This window comes from Apis mellifera, linkage group LG14 (assembly GCF_003254395.2).
Source record: "Apis mellifera strain DH4 linkage group LG14, Amel_HAv3.1, whole genome shotgun sequence".
NCBI lineage: Eukaryota > Metazoa > Arthropoda > Insecta > Hymenoptera > Apidae > Apis > Apis mellifera.
In genome coordinates, this window is record NC_037651.1 from 6001089 (window position 1) to 6018776 (window position 17688).

At 24.5% G+C, this 17688-nt stretch overlaps 3 protein-coding genes across 3 annotated transcripts; 1 reads left to right on the plus strand and 2 right to left on the minus strand.

Annotated features, from left to right (window-relative positions):
• Positions 1-243: 243 nt before the first annotated feature.
• On the plus strand, positions 244-3908 carry PPO (phenoloxidase subunit A3). The gene is given in 9 exon segments (NM_001011627.1): positions 244-562; positions 768-960; positions 1251-1474; positions 1540-1742; positions 1856-2273; positions 2399-2527; positions 2647-2971; positions 3157-3389; positions 3471-3908. Coding segments are annotated over 9 exon segments (2082 nt in total). The 5' UTR covers positions 244-451; the 3' UTR covers positions 3717-3908.
• A 101-nt stretch (positions 3909-4009) lies between these two features.
• On the minus strand, positions 4010-11830 carry LOC409299 (adenylosuccinate synthetase). Its single transcript, XM_392818.7, has 6 exons — positions 11545-11830; positions 7440-7542; positions 5684-6047; positions 5176-5568; positions 4828-5084; positions 4010-4749 (listed from the first exon to the last, which is right to left on the minus strand). The coding sequence occupies exons 1-6, from the start codon at positions 11725-11727 to the stop codon at positions 4700-4702; spliced, it is 1350 nt and encodes a 449-aa protein (XP_392818.2). The 5' UTR covers positions 11728-11830; the 3' UTR covers positions 4010-4699.
• A 941-nt stretch (positions 11831-12771) lies between these two features.
• Positions 12772-13822, minus strand: LOC107965480 (homeobox protein engrailed-2-B). The gene is made up of 2 exons (XM_016916047.2): positions 12990-13822; positions 12772-12837 (listed from the first exon to the last, which is right to left on the minus strand). The coding sequence occupies exons 1-2, from the start codon at positions 13668-13670 to the stop codon at positions 12772-12774; spliced, it is 747 nt and encodes a 248-aa protein (XP_016771536.1). The 5' UTR covers positions 13671-13822.
• Between the last annotated feature and the right edge of the window lie 3866 nt (positions 13823-17688).

Genomic DNA, 17688 nt, shown 5'->3' on the forward strand with positions numbered 1-17688 from the left:
TATTTTAAATAGATAAATAATTATTTTTAATTTAGTTGGCGTTACTAATCGCAATCTATTTCCTTCAAAAACAGGAAAAATAATAATGCGGTTGAAGAATGACACTGTATTAATCTCAATCAGTAGATTATTTTAGATATTTGTGGCAGATTTTGCGGCTTTTAGAAAAACCATTTTATCCTGTTAAGTTTGTATATAAAGTCATAGTTTAGTCACAGTTTCTAATAAAACGATATTAACAGTTCAAATCCGAACATTCATTCTTATTCTGCATTTCACCGTGAGTTATATAATTAAAATTTTATGAAATTTGAATATTTCGTGAAACAATCATCATATAAAAAATTTATACAAAACGGCACTTATTCGTGAACTTGTCATTTGTAGAATAATAATTAGTTTCGTTTATTTGCTTTTATTTCTTCATTCGACATCAGAACTATCGACGAAAATGGCGTCTGATAAATCGGGTATTTTGTATCTATTTGATCGACCTTCTGAACCAGTTTACGTCCCTAAGGGAGACAATAAAGTCGCTTTTGATATTCCACCTGATTATTTGGTAAGTATTATACTTCATATAAATTATTATTTGAATTAAACAAAAACTAAATTTTTAAAAAAAAGTTAAAAAGTTAAATATTAATTAAAAAATAAAAAAAGATATATAAAATTTGAAATTGAATGCAATAATTAAAAAAATATAATTATCATAATATATATTCGATGAAATGTCACAATTTTAAAGATTTTCAATGATATTTTAGCCTGATAGATATCGTTCTGTGGCTACTCAAGTATTTAATCGTTTCGGCGATGATACGGAATCGAAACTTCCAGTGAAGGCAATTACTCTTCCGGATCTTAGTATTCCAATGCAACTTGGACGTCGTCAACCTTTTTCATTATTTATCCCGGCACATCGAAAAATAGCTGCTCGATTAATTGATATTTTTATGGGTATTTTTTTTTCTTTCTATTCTTTCTTTCTATTTCTTTTGTTTCTTCTTTATTGACTATTTTTTAATAATTATTGTGAAGTCTGATTTATTCATTGTTAAACTGTTTATCAATTAAGATTTTAATTACAAATTAAAATTATTTTAGATAGAAAATAGAAGCATATATATACTACATTTTTAACTCTTATATTCATCTCAATGTTTAGAATCGATTTTCCAAATCAATATACAGATCAATCAATCAATATCCAATATACAGATTTTTCAATATCGTATTTTATGTTGCAGGTATGCGAACATATGAGGACTTCCTGTCTGTTGCAGTTTATTGTCGCGATCGTTTAAATCCAAATTTGTTTATTTATGCCCTATCAGTGGCGATACTTCATCGTCCTGACACGAAAGATTTGCCAGTACCACCGCTTACCGAAGTATTTCCAGACAAATATATGGATAGTGGAATATTTTCCAGGGCTAGAGAAGAAGCTAATGTTGTACCAGAGGGTGCTAGAGTATGTATAAATATATTGTAAATTATAAAATTTAGATCAATGTGAATAAAAATATTTCTTAATAGGTTCCAATTGAAATTCCAAGAGATTATACCGCATCAGATCTTGATGTGGAACATCGTGTTGCTTATTGGAGAGAAGATATTGGAATTAATCTTCATCATTGGCATTGGCACTTGGTGTATCCATTTGAAGGTGACATTAGAATTGTTAACAAGGATCGACGTGGAGAACTTTTCTATTATATGCATCAACAGATTATGGCTAGGTAAATATTTGCTAAAAATATAAGTTTTATAATAAATCTAAAATGGATGTAATGTAAAGTCTGAATATGTAAATGGTATTTTATTTAATTAAAAACAAATTTAATATTTTTAGATATAATTGCGAACGGCTATGTAATCGTCTTGGACGAGTAAAACGATTCATTAATTGGCACGAACCGATTCCAGAAGCTTACTTCCCGAAATTAGATTCCCTTGTTGCCAGTCGGACATGGCCATTTCGACCCAGCGGTACTGTTCTTAAGGACATCAATCGACAAGTTGATGAATTGAACTTTGACATTCAGGATCTAGAAAGATGGCGTGATCGTATTTACGAGGCAATCCATACAGGATCTGTGATTAATACCAGGGGTGAAAGAATTCAATTGACTGAGAAAAATGGAATCGACGTCCTGGGAAATATCATGGAAGCTAGTATTCTTTCTCCCAATCAGAATGTCTATGGTGATCTCCATAATTTTGGTCATGTCGCCATTTCTTATATCCATGATCCGGATCATCGATATTTGGTAAGCATGTAATATATATATATTTTATAATTTTTAAATTAATATTAGAATTATTGTATTAAAATGTGATTTTGAATATTAGTAAATAAATATTTAAATTAAATAACAATTATTTTATTTTTTAGGAGAGTTTTGGTGTTATGGGTGATTCAGCAACAGCTATGAGAGATCCTATATTTTATAGATGGCATGCATTTGTTGATGACGTGTTTCAGGAACATAAAAATACATTACCTCAGTATACTGTACAACAGGTTAAATTTATTTTAATATTACATTTGTTTTATCATACAATTTATATTGTGATTAATACACATTATTATAAAATGTGTATTTATATGCATAGATAAAATATATTTTTTTTTATCTACAGTTAGACTTCCCAGGTATCGAAATAGCAGATATCAAATTGACAACCAATCAACAACGCAATATTTTAAATACCTTTTGGACCAAAAGTGATGTAGATTTGTCACGTGGACTCGATTTCACTCCACGTGGCGCAGTGCTTGCTAGATTTACTCACTTGAACCATGCTGATTTTTCATATACGATTGTTATTAATAATCGTAATAATACATCAATGAAAGGCACGGTCCGTATCTTTATAGGTCCTAAAGAAGACGAGCGTGGATTACCTTTTACTTTCAGAGAACAGAAGAATTTAATGATCGAATTGGATAAGTTTCCTATAACACGTATGTTGTTAAACATATATATATTTACAATTTTAAATTATTAATTCAATTAATGATGTTATTAGTATGAATATTCTGTACTTGTAATTGAAATGTGTTCCATTATTGCGCTATAAATTAATTTCTGCATATAATATACATCAAATATGATATATATATTTATTTTTCTATTTATTTGATTTTAGTTCAACCAGGAAAAAATACGATTGAACAGAAATCTACGAAATCTTCAGTAACTATACCATTTGAGAGAACTTTCCGCAACTTAGATGAAAATAGACCAATAGGAGGTGATAGTTTGGAACGATTCGATTTTTGTGGATGTGGATGGCCGCAACATATGCTTATACCAAAAGGAAATAAAGAAGGTTTTGCAATGGAACTTTTCGTCATGGTATCAGATTATAAAGATGATCGTGTATGTATCTTATATTAATAGATTAATAAGTATGAATTTCTTAAAAACTTTAGTTCTAATTTTTTATATTACAATACATAGGTTGAACAAAATGAGCCAATTGGTTGTAAGGATGCCTCAAGTTATTGTGGATTAAGAGATAGAAAGTATCCTGATGCACGAGCAATGGGATATCCATTTGATCGTCAACCTCGTGCAGGTGTTGAAACTTTAGCTCAATTCCTCACCGGAAATATGGCGGTAACTGAAGTAACAGTTCGATTTAGTGATACAATTGTACCTAGATCTAGATCTGGAAGTATAAGCAATACTTTAACCTTTATGTAATGAGATTGAGTATCTTTTGAATATCTCTTGACATGGCAAATTATTGGATATAGACTGCTGGAATTATAATATACTTAAGATCATTAATTTGATTGACTTTTTACTTTTTAATATTTTAATTGTATTTTTTATTACATATATATATATATATAAATCTATTGTAATAAAATAAAAAAAAAATAAATGAGCAGTTAAAATAAAAGTGTAATTGAATTTAATTAACAATAAATATTTGTATTTTTAAGATTCAGAGGATTATGCAAGAAAATTTTTAATAGACAAAAGACAACTAATATTTTTAAGTTATTTATTTTATGCTTTAGATCTAAGTACTATGTCATATTTTATCTACAAAATTGGAGCGTATAAATTGTTACAATTCTTACAATTAAGATATTTGTGCAAACCTTGTAACAACTACTACACAAATTGTTATAACACGCAATATTCTTCGATAAGCAAATGTAGCTCTCAAAGAGATACAATTACAACAAATAATGTCAAAAAGACTTTAAGAAAAAGAGATGCCACGTATCCAAAAGGAATTAGATTTCATTTATATTTTTGGCATCTCTATTCTCAGAAACAAGAACGAACAATAAAACAGAGATGCCGATGTTTGCCAAAGTTTTGGCAAGTTATAAGATATGAAAATAAATTTTTTCGCGATACTGCGAATATTAAACATCAATGATTTGGTAGTTGAAAAGTCATTTTTTAAATTGTAAATATTATTAAGCTGACTAGCTGCTCAAGATTCAATTCTAGTGACTAACAGAGTTAGTCATGTGAGATTGCCGCGATTATAAATAGATCTCCAAATTCGGCGGATAGTTAGTTATTCAGAAGTCTGCATGCGTGATGTTTTATAAAAGTATTCTTCAAGTTTGAATAAATTTTGTACATGAATCGGTATCATCATTTTATTCCGATTCTTTTAATAATACATTCTCTCATGATGAACGTCCTACTACATAACAATGTCAAAGCGTAATTACACTTTCCCGACCTGCTCCCACTCCAATCCACTTAACTGAAATAATAATAATTATAATTTTTAATATATTTCAATTCAGCATTAAAAAAAATTTATAGAGAAATTAAAAATTACCTGGTACACCAAGATGTTCTTCTATTAGTTGTATATACTTTTTTGCATTAGGAGGTAATTTTTCTAAAGAACGTACACCCTCTGTTGTCGATTGCCAACCATCGAGAGTTTCATAAATTACTTCTACTTTCACCAAGTCAGAAGTGGTACTTGGAAAATAATCAATTTCCTTTCCATTTAATCGGTAACCTACCCCAACTTGAATTTTCGGAAGCGTGTCTAAAATGTCTAATTTTGTTAGACATATTGACGTATATCTGTTAAATAAAAATAAATAAAATTCTAAATGTATAAGAAAGAGATGAATAAATTCGTTTAATCAAATGTTTTTATAACAATATTTCTTACCCATTAACCATTGCAGTGAATTTAAGAAGAGTTAAATCTAGCCAACCGCAACGTCTTTTTCTATTTGTTGTGACACCAATTTCATGTCCTCTCCTTTGTAAAAGCTCGCCTGTAGCATTCAAAAGTTCTGTAGGGAATGGACCATCACCAACTCTTGTAGTGTATGCTTTAACGACACCAACAACTTCTCCGATATAAGACGGTGGTAGTCCAAGACCGGTACAAACACCACCTATACTGCAGTTAGAACTCGTAACATAAGGATATGTTCCAAAATCTATATCTAACATCGCAGCATTTGCACCTTCTACTAATACTTTTTTTCCTTCGCGTAATGCTTGATGTAAATACTGAACGGTTTCTTTTACTAACGGTCTTATTCTTTCTGCATATCTGAAAATAAATTAATATAAATATATTATTTCTAAATATTGTTTTTTTAATGATAATTTTTAATTTAATATAATTCATTTTATAATATTCTTAAAAAAAGAAAAAAAAAACATACTCTTTATATCGTTGAAGCTCTGCTTTTATATCAACTTGAAGTGCTGGAAACATTTTTTGATACGAAGTTACCAGTGTGTCAAATTTTTGCGAAAATTTGTCGAAATCTCCGAGAAGATCACCGATTCTAAGTCCATTTCTGGCAGCTTTACTCGAGTAAGTTGGTCCAATTCCTTTTTTAGTTGTACCAAGGGATTGTGTACCTTTTTCCAATTCCTGAAGGCCATCGACTTGTTGATGAAAATCAAATACTATATGTGCACGATCGGAGATTATTAATCGTTCCCGCCAATTTTTCAAACCTTTTGCTTCATTGCTTTCTAGTTCTTCAAAAAGACCTGGTAAATGTATTACTACTCCATTTCCTGAACAAAATTTATGAAAAATTACTATTATAATTACAACATTTGAAAAATTCTTATTTAAGAATTTATAGATATAATACAAATATTTTTGCATACAATATCTGAAATAAAAAGTTCAGCAGCAGTTTTATACGTAGAATAAAATTGCATATTCAGGATGTTCATATTTCAAGGCTATCGAAAATATTTTGAATATTAAACTTCGAATAATTTTTAAATATTCTTTTTAAATCAATAGATTATTCATTTAATTAATAACAATTATCTTTTATTTAAAATATTTTTTATAATACATATTATACGTAGTATATGTGGATAATAAATATTTTTAAAATACTTTTTTTTTCATAATGAACTCATAAAATCATATTGAATTTTTTTTAATGGAATCAGTATCTTATTTGCAAAGAATATTAAAATAAATTTGAAAAGTATAAAAATATAAAAAAAAAACATATTTTTGTTCACTTAATACTAAATTATTTTAAAATAATTATAAATTTAATTAAAAATAAAAAAAAACAAAATCGATATTTAATTTAAATCACAATTTTTTTTAGCAGAAAACTATACTAATTTTATTGTATAATTAAATTAATTAATAAAAGAAAAGAAAATGTTCTTCTCTGTTTTTTTATTTAAAAAAAAAAAATGTTTTTCAATCTTAAAATACTATCATAGAGTTCCAATAATTAATGTCACAATCACATTTATTACGAAAGAATTATAATAAATAAATAATTCTTTCATATACAAGGTAATAAATTTAGAGGTAATAAATTAAGATGGTATGACTAAATGTTATATACAATAATATATAAATGTTATATATAATAATCACAAATATTGCTGTATCTTGAGTAATATAATATATATTAATATATATAATAATTTTATAATAATAAACATAGATAGAGAGTTTTTACGCAATTAAATAAAGATACATATCTAACTAACTTAAACTAGTTAAAAAAATTCCACTGGAAAAAGATAATGATTTTAAAAAAATATTTTTCAAATATAATAAAATCAATTTTAAAATATATTTTCTATATTCTATATTATTTGACATTGAAATTTTTATAAATAATAATTTAAAAAGAAATTAAATAAATTCTCCATTAACTAAAATTACTTCCATATGATAAACTTTTTTATTAGGAAAATTGATAGTTAGGAAAATAAATAATAATTATATGCATTTAAATTGAATATAATATATTTAAGTTAGAGACCATTACTTTATATTAATATTTCATGTATAAACGTGCACTTTCATATTCCAAACACATGGATACTTAATCTTATTTTATTTTTTTTTATGTTCAGTCATTCCGTTTTGAAATTATTGAAATTTTATTAAGAGCCATCACATAATCGAAAAATAATTACCTATAACCGATGTACATCTAGGATTGATTATTCCACTGGGCAGAAGATGAAAATGGAACTCCGCACCATCTACTACTACAGTATGCCCGGCATTGCTTCCTCCCTGCAAAATTAAAATTCTTCTTTTGCTCCAACATCGGTACTATTTTTTTTCTTTTTTTTTACTTTTATTTTATTTCTTTTCTTTTTTTTTTTTAAATATTTTTAATATTTCAGACAAAAGAAAAAACTGATTAAAATTATTTAAATACCAATTACTTCTAAATAAATAACCAAATAATAATTATGAAGGAAGAATCAGAAGAATTTTTTTTTCCAAAACGAAAATTTTTCCATACGATTCAATAATATTGTGTATTACTATTCTAGAAGGCATATATTTAAAAAATGCAAAGTGCTCGTTGTTCAATGGTCTCTTTATATCTTTATAGAATATAAAAATATATATTTAGTTTTACCTTTATCTTTATAGATAACATAGATAATAATATAATTACAAATAGAAAACAAAAAATGTATATATGAAAATAAATAATGTAATAAATAATAATAATATTGTAAATTGATTAATAAATATAATAATCAATACAAATTAAATTAAATATAAAATTAATAATATTTAATATATTGATGAGATATAAAATGATTTTTTTTATATGATATAATTTCCGCGAAAAATATTTTAGTTAACATGTTTTAATTTTTTCATACTGAATTCCGAGAGAAATTATGTTCAACAAACTATTAAAGATAATTGTACAAATTTTTTATATTGATCATTATTTTATTTAACAATTATTGCTGAGAAATGAAAATGGAATTTCGTTATCAGAAATTTCAAAAATTTTAATGATAAAACAATAATTATTTGTTGAAGATTATTTTTTATTACTCCAAAATTAAACATAATTTTAAACGAATGTTATACGTAAGACTTTGAATAAATCTTGACAAGGTTGCGTAATTTTCCTCTGTTAACTGTGTAATTGACTCCGCAGTTTACGACATCTACGATTGTTGAAACGTTTTGTCAGAAATGATCAGAATGAATAATATTGCTAGTAATATATTAAAACGTCACGTTCAAAAATGTCTTTATTTTTAAGAATCTTTAAGAAATATGTTATTTAAAGATTATATTTATTAACAAAATTATATGAATATTTTTTTATTCTATCGGATGTTGGAATAGATGTAAGATAGATGTTGAAAATAAATGAAACTGCAAATTAAAAACGGCTATGAGTAATACTTGTGCTAAATCTATCTTTCAACATGTATCTATATAACACGTGTTCTTTTCATGACGTGCAAGTAGAATATTATGAAACAAAAAATGAAACAAAATGGTAATGCCAATTGGCATCATCCACAGTCATATCAACATCACATGTGATGATGTACGGGACAATGAACGTGTTAAGATCAATGTTTCCATCTTTAGTTTACAAATATATATGTAGTTTTATCAAATAAAATATCTTTCTTGTAAAAATGATTATTAATTTAACTTTTAAAAAATAATTATTATTTTGATTACTAAAAATATCAAATATTGAAAATACATTTTAAAATTAACCAATTGTAATAAAACTTCTTCCAGAAAATATTGAATTAAAAATCTTTTCATTCTTAGTAGATTATTTTTTAGTTCTTTAATTATTTGATTTCAGTCTTTTTTAGAATTTTATTTTATCATTAAAAAAAAGAGAAATTCTGAAAAAAATATTATATTGTAATAATAAATATTATATATATATATGATGATTTTGAAATAAAATAAAAAATTACAAAGATAATATATTATATATAGATATTTTACTTTTATGGATTTTTAATGAAAAAATTTTGAATTATTTTGTTATGACATAAATAAAAAAAATAAGGTTTTGTAAAAGTTAAATTTTAATAAATAATAATTTAAAAAATAAAATATCGTTTATGTTAATATTAATCGATATACATCATTGAGAAATTGAATATTGTACGTCATATACATTATGTCATGTGCATATATTTATAGTATATATTTATATCTATACTATTTAGAAGTATTACTAGAATACAATTATTACTACTTCTATAGTATAAATTTGATATTATGTTAATGAAATAGTTTAGCTTGTTGTTTTTAAAATATTTGTTGAATTTATATAACTTATGATGCGATAAAAGAGATTATATAGCGATAAAAGAGATTAGCACCATAAGATGGTTTTGAGTTCATTATGAAAAGTATTTTCGAAATATTTATTACCATTATTATTACTATTACATCTTATCTATTTAATATGAATAAATTTTATATTTTTTATATTTATATTAATTTTTTTGCAAAATTGAAAAGTCGTAAAAATATTAAAATCAACCTATCGCGTAATTTTGACATTTATGGATAATTTTAATAAATGATAATTAATTATATTTGATTTTTAATTATTTTATATGATGTTATTTATATTAATATAGATTTATTATTAAAATTATTGTTAAAAAAAAAATAAAATTTCAATAGACCAAAGATGTATAAATTACAATTAATTTATAAATTTAATTGTAAATTCAATGATAAAAAAGTTATTCATTAGATTCAAAGATGGAAAAATTATTATTATATAGATCATATTATATAGATCATTATTATATACATCATAAACAATCCTGAAAATGCAAATCAAATTTAATGAATCATGCTAATTATTATATATATAATTATATATATACTATATAAACAACATATGTAATAAAAAAAATAATTTAAATAAATAAATATATCTTCTATTCTATTTCTGCAAAAATGATAAAATATGATTATAAAAACAATATAATAACAAGTATTAAATTATTAAATTAAAATTAATTAAACTTTAATATAATAAATATAATAAAATATAAAAAAAATGATATGTAAATAAAATGAAATACAAAAAATAAAATACAAAATAAAAAAATTGTTATCATGATTATAATTATCATGTTATCAATTATGTAGGATATATGTAAGTAAAATAATAATAATATTATGAAAGCTAAAAATATTTATATGGAAGCTTTCTAATAATTTTACAAATGTTTTGAAAACGTGAACATATATATATATATATATATGATATGCTCATATTCAAGTTTTAAATTTATGCTTTATTATAATATAATATTTATCAAATAAAATCATGTAATTTAGTATCAGTTTCTAAAAATGTAATCTAACCTATTAAGAAAAAGAAATTGAATAATAATATTTAAATCATAATCATTTTATAATTACATTTATATTCATGAAATTATATATTTGAATTAAAATTTTCACATAAATTTGAAAAAATAAAACATTCTATCTTTTTAACACTATATTATATGTAATCAGTTTTAAAATTTCAATGCCAATTGGAATAGTTTCGTGCGTTATGTAATAATATTATAATATATATTTTTATACATGTATTTATACTTTTATGTATATATTGATTTTTATGCATACTTATATATCACATAAATCTATATATTTAACAGTTTAAGATTAAAATTATTTGACTTCAAGTCAATCAAAATAGACAAGTTTTAAAAAAAAATTGAAAAATATCTTTTTGAATTTTAGAACAGAATAAATTTCTGTATACATAAATAAATAAATAAATAAATAAATAAATAAAGTTAAAAAATGGAAAAAAATAGAGATTTTTATTATTATGAAAAAAATATAATATAATATAAAATTTTGATAAATATAGAATAAACTTGTTATAAAAATAAGAAATATATAATGTGTATAAATTAATTTCAGATTTGTATTGGTAAAAAATTATACCCTTTTCAATATTTAAATTAAATTATAGAAACATATAAATTTTTAATTTATTAAAGTAGAAAAAGAAACATTTATAGTCACGTGACATATATGTATAAAAAAATAAGGAGGGAAAGAAGAGAGAGAGAGAAAAAATGATTGCTACTATTTAAAATAAAATAATAAAAATGGAAAATAAATTAATGAATTAACATTTTACTTTAATGTAACAAATCTTATAATTTTAAACATAATTTAAATGTATGTTATAAAAGAATTCTGAAAAAGAAAACGAAAATGAAAAAATGGCGAACTCACCTGACACCTGCAGACGACGTCAGCATCCATAGCAAGCATATCGACGACCTTGCCTTTACCCTCATCGCCCCATTGCGCTCCAAGAACAACAGTAACTTTGGTTGTAGCATTTGACACACGTTGTTTCTTCCTTGGTGATGCGAGAACGCTGTCTCCATTTGCTTGTTGAACGGAACGTTGCATTTTCGAATGTGAAAATATTGGCAATTTTTCGAGCAATTGCACAAATTACCCGCGCATGTATGCACCTCGAAAACCACCGCGCGACTACTAAAACATAGACTTGATTGACTTAAATTTCTTCGACGAATGAAGAGACATCTAGAGGGAAAAACTAAAAATGATAGAAAATTGAATAAATTTATGTAGAATCATAAACAAAATACAAAATAGATCCACTATTTTACAGGACTGTATATTTTATGTTCTGAATTACTGATCGAGTACTGATCAGATCATAAACGAAGTATAGAATAGATTCAACACTCAATACATTTTTTGTCTTGTATTTCGAGAGCGCTTTTACCATTTTATTATCATTGTCAACGTTATCGATTCCGTTCGAAGAATAAGATTGCAACGTTAATAATGGTTGGAATTGAAACTAAATTTTAATATAAAATTGTAAATTATAAATTAAATATATTCTGTTGTAAAATATTCAAGTATTCTGTTGTAAAATATCTTGTGAATATGAAATATTGCGTTTCATATAATTATTATAAAATAAATTATTAGAATTGTGATACTTCCATATATATATATATATATATTGTTATATTTTTTTAATTACAAAAAAAAGAGATTTGTTTTTATAAACAAAATTAGATTTATTTCTATCCTGGAAATATATTATAAAATTGAAAATATAATATCTACACTTTTTATATTAAAAATTAAAACATTATAGTATTAAAAAGGAAATAATAAAAGTATATATAATTGACTTCTGTAAATACATTATTTATAACTAATTATAGACAAGAAGAGCAAATATTCCAAGAAAATAAGAATTGACTATCAGCGCCATCTCTTGAATAACCTTTGAAGAATTAATTCTAGAGATAAATAAATATAAAAGTCAATATATGAAAATATTGGTTAATTTATTTATTAATTTATAAGTAATTTAGATTTATATGAATGATTTAAATGAATCCAAATGAAGATAGAATGAAAGAATAACAATATTATTACAAAGAATAAATATATATTTTTATATATTTTTTATATATTAGTACAAAATACACTTCGTCGTTCTTTGGCACGTCGATTTTGAAACCAAATTTTCACCTGTAACATATGCAATTAGTAGTTAATTTTTCTCCTTAAAAAAAAAGTTATGATGTTTAAAGATATAATAATGTTTAAAAAAATTAATGATTAATATATAAAATATATTATATAATTAAATAAATATTAAAAATATAATATATTAAAAATACCCTATTAGGCAGAAGGTTTAAAATATTTGATATTTTTAATACATCTTTTTTTGAAAGATAAGCACTATTTTGAAATTGTTGTTCAAGATAATTTATTTGAAATGATGAAAATGGTATTCGAGGGTGAAGACTTGGTTTTCTTCTATTTTTTCCGATTGTTGATTTTCTAGGAACTTTTGGAGGTTTATATCTTGTATATCGAAGCCATTCTAATTCTTTTATACTTTTCTCAATATTTGATAAATTTGCATAATATTTTTTTTCATCATACTGTTTGGAATTCATTAGATGAAATTCATTGAAATTCATTTCACATTTTTTTTCCATATTTATTTCACTTTTTCGTTTAAAACATTCACTATTGTTTTCACTGAATTTATCATTTCTACACCCACTATTTCTTAGATTCATTTTTTCCATAATTTCAAATGGTCTTGTTAAATTCAACATAGAATCTTTTTTAATCGATTGAAAATTATTTTTTGTATTTATTTCGACAGTATTAATATTATAATTAGTTGCAAAATTCGTTTCATATTTTTCTTTTTGAAAATCGATCTTACATGTTTTTGATATGTTAGATAAAGAACATTCTTTACATTGATTATTTTGAAGAAATATGTACGAGTCTGATAAAATACTTTCGATGCTAAAATCCTTCGGTTTTCTAACCGACTTCATGTCAAAACTTCGACTGCGGTTGTTTAATAAAATCCTCTTTATATATGGCTCTCCATTACATGCTACTATGATCACCCCAAATTTTAGCAACTCGTGGTTGTTGAAGCTCGGTTTCGAATTAAACGCATAGTTGAACACACGATGCTATCTTGCCGGTCCAATGTAGTATGCAGTGACTTTCAACTTAAATTTTTTTTTTATATAATATTCTTATTATAATATTATCTATGTATATTTAAAAAATATAAAATGTTTCCAATTTTTATGCATTTTCATAATTTTAGATAGGGAAATTAAATGCTAAAATTTATTATCATAAAAATTATGAATATTTTAATTTAAATTTTGAATTGATGAACCTTAAGCTATATTATTGATATTAAGAATTTGTGAATATTAAAAATTTGATAAGTCTTACGAAAAAAAAAGAAGATATAAAATGCAATAAAATAAAATAATGAAAATAAAAAAATGTAAAAGAATTGTAAAAATTTAGTTGATAAACACTGTTCGATTGGAAGTACTTGAAAATATCACATAATCCAGAATATATTATCCACCAAATATCGATCCGTGTTCTGCTATAACAATGTAATTGATACTCTTGTGGGGAAAGAAGAAAAAAACGAACGAAGCGTATGATTTTGAATAGACCAGATGCGATACAATGAACTTCAATTAGGAGTTATAGGGTATTTTGGATTATCCGATAAGCAGACTAAAGAGAAAAAGTAAATATTTAGACATTTTTATATTATTTGAATTGTAAGATTGTTTAATTCAACGACATCAAAGAAAATATATCGCAATAAATTTATATAAATTTTTATATATAAATTAGATCTTTTATAACTTATAAGAATCCATATATTTTTATACATATTTTATATAAATTAAAAAAATATATATATAAACAGATATTTCTTCTTTTTTTATTAATCATTTCCATATTTCTATACATTCTATACATACTATATATTTCTACTTAAGTAACTTTTAAATTAATCTAATGCGTTTTTTAAATCCTATTTGTTAATAAAATCTTTTTGTCGATAAGTTAGATAGCGATTATAAAATTTCTGAGGACAACGCCATCTCGCGTTTGGAACCTCGAAGCTCCGACTTGTTATTAGCATAGCAGAATGTGCAAGGAGGTATGCGAACTCGTAGACAAGGAAAGCAATAGTGTGCAAGAAGGACAGAGACATTCTCCCACCACTTATAGAACGCCGCATGGAAAATTCATTAATTTCTCGTTTTCTACGCAAAATTTATGCACTTTTAAGCTCTCATCTTGTAGCTAGAATTTCAAGCAAGTTTCTCGTATCAATTTTAACGTGAAATTCTTTTCAATTAATTATTTATTAATGATTAACGCGTCATATGTTTTAATACATCAAAGACGCCATATTGAATATTAATTAATTTCTCGTTTTCTACGCACAATTTCTGCACTTTTAAGCTTTTATCTTGTAGCTAGAACTTCAGGGAAGTTTCTCAAATCAATTTTAAATTGAAATTCTTTTTAATTAATTATTTATTAATGATTAACGCGTCATACGACTTAATATATCGAAGACGCCATATTGAATATTAATTAATTTCTCGTTTTCCACGCACAATTTGTGCACTTTTAAGCTCTCATCTTGTAGCTAGAACTTCTAGCAAGTTTCTCAAATCAATTTTAACGTGAAATTCTTTTTAATTAATTATTTATTAACGATTAACGTATCATGCGTTTTAATATATTGAAGACGCCATATTGAATATTAATTAATTCCTCGTTTCCTACGCATAATTTCTGCACTTTTAAGCTTTTATCTTGTAGCCAGAACTTCATAAAAGCTTCTCAAATCAATTTTAACGTGAAATTATTTTTAATTATTTTTAATTAATTCTTACTTTGTAACTAGAAGTTCAAGCAAGCTTCTTATATCAATTTTAATATAAAATTATTTTTAATTAATTATTTATTAACAATTATTATATAGCATATCTCAATCAGATTTCTATTTTACAACCTAATAATAAATTATCAATTTATTTATTTAAATTAAAGTAAAATTATATATTAAATATGTACATAAAATTAGAAGAAGAAATAACATTTCAAATATGTATAATCATATTTAGAAATAATAAGAATATAATAAAATATTTTATATGATTTCATATAATGTATTAATCATTAATAAATAATTAATTAAAAGGAATTTTACATCAAAATTGATACGAAATATTTAAAAGAATAGATTTTTGTCGGTAAGTTAGATAGCAATAAAATTTCCGAAGACAACGCCATCTCGCGTTTGGAACCTCGAAGCTCCGACTTGTTATTAGCATAGCAGAATATGCAAGGAGGTATGCGAACTCGTAGACAAGGAAAGCAATAGTGTGCAAGAAGGACAGAGACATTCTCCCACCACTTATAGAACGCCGCATGGAAAATTCATTAATTTCTCGTTTCCTACGCAAAAATTATGCACTTTTAAGCTCTCATCTTGTAGCTAGAACTTCTAGCAAGTTTCTCAAATCAATTTTAACGTGAAATTCTTTTTAATTAATTATTTATTAATGATTAACGCGTTATATGTTTTAATACACCGAAGACGCCATATTGAATATTAATTAATTTTTCGTTTTCTACGCACAATTTCTGCACTTTTAAGCTCTCATCTTGTAGCTAGAACTTCAAGCAAGTTTCTCGTATCAATTTTAACGTGAAATTCTCTTTAATTAATTAGTTATTAATGATTAATATGTCATAGGTTTTAATACATCGAAGACGCAATATAAATAATTAATCAATTTCTCTTTTCCTATGCAAAATTTCTATACTTTTAAGTTCTCATCTTATAATTAGCTTGCTTGAACTTCTAATTACAAGATAAGAGTTTAAAAGTACAGAAATTGTGCGTAGAAAACGAGAAATTAATAAATTTTCAATATGGCGTCTTCGATATATTAAGTCGTATGACGCGTTAATCATTAATAAACGATTAATTAAAAATAATTTCACGTTGAAATTGATTTGAGAAACTTCCTTGAAGTTCTAGCTACAAGATGAGAGCTTAAAAGTGCACAAATTGTGCGTGGAAAACGAGAAATTAATAAATTTTCAATATGGCGTCTTCGATATATTAAGTCGTATGACGCGTTAATCATTAATAAACGATTAATTAAAAAGAATTTCAATTTAAAATTGATTTGAGAAACTTCCCTGAAGTTCTAGCTACAAGATAAAAGCTTAAAAGTGCAGAAATTGTGCGTAGAAAACGAGAAATTAATTAATATTCAATATGGCGTCTTCGATGTTTTAAAACGTATGACGCGTTAATCGTTAATAAATAATTAATTAAAAAGAATTTCACGTTAAAATTGATTTGAGAAACTTGCTAGAAGTTCTAGCTACAAGATGAGAGCTTAAAAGTGCATAATTTTTGCGTAAGAAACGAGAAATTAATGAATTTTCTATGCGGCGTTCTATAAGTGGTGGGAGAATGTCTCTGTCCTTCTTGCACACTATTGCTTTCCTTGTCTACGAATTCGCATACCTCCTTGCACATTCTGCTATGCTAATAACAAGTCGGAGCTTCGAGGTTCCAAACGCGAGATGGCGTTGTCTTCGGAAATTTTATGATCGCTATCTAACTTACCGGCAAAAATCTATTCTTTTAAAAATTTAATTTATATTTAAAGAAAAATACATTAGATCAATATATCATTATAATTTTTAAATTTAATTAAAAATGCACATAATAATATTTAATAATAGAATAAAAAAGAATAATAAAGAAAGTAAAAAAAAAAATCTATATGATTTATATAGTTTTTTATGTATAAATTAATTTTTTTATGTGTGATAAAGGATCAATATATTTTTATATATATTTCATATATAAATTATGTTTTTTACAAAATTGTACTGTTACATGGAATGAACGTATTTTTATTTCAATCATTTCTGTCCACCAAAAAATTAAAAAAAAAAATCTCTTCAAAGAAAAGATAAATTAGA

Excerpts from the sequence above, each read along its gene's own strand:
- LOC409299 (XM_392818.7), bottom strand. The coding sequence starts at position 11,727 with ATGCAACGTTCCGTTCAACAAGCAAATGGAGACAGCGTTCTCGCATCA. Across the intron at positions 5,569-5,683 it reads GAGCTTCAACGATATAAAGA|ATATGCAGAAAGAATAAGAC; the intron begins GTATGTTTTTTT and ends ATTTATTTTCAG. Across the intron at positions 4,750-4,827 it reads AGAACATCTTGGTGTACCAG|TTAAGTGGATTGGAGTGGGA; the intron begins GTAATTTTTAAT and ends TTATTATTTCAG.
- LOC107965480 (XM_016916047.2), bottom strand. The coding sequence starts at position 13,670 with ATGAAGTCGGTTAGAAAACCGAAGGATTTTAGCATCGAAAGTATTTTA. Across the intron at positions 12,838-12,989 it reads TAAACCTTCTGCCTAATAGG|GTGAAAATTTGGTTTCAAAA; the intron begins GTATTTTTAATA and ends CATATGTTACAG.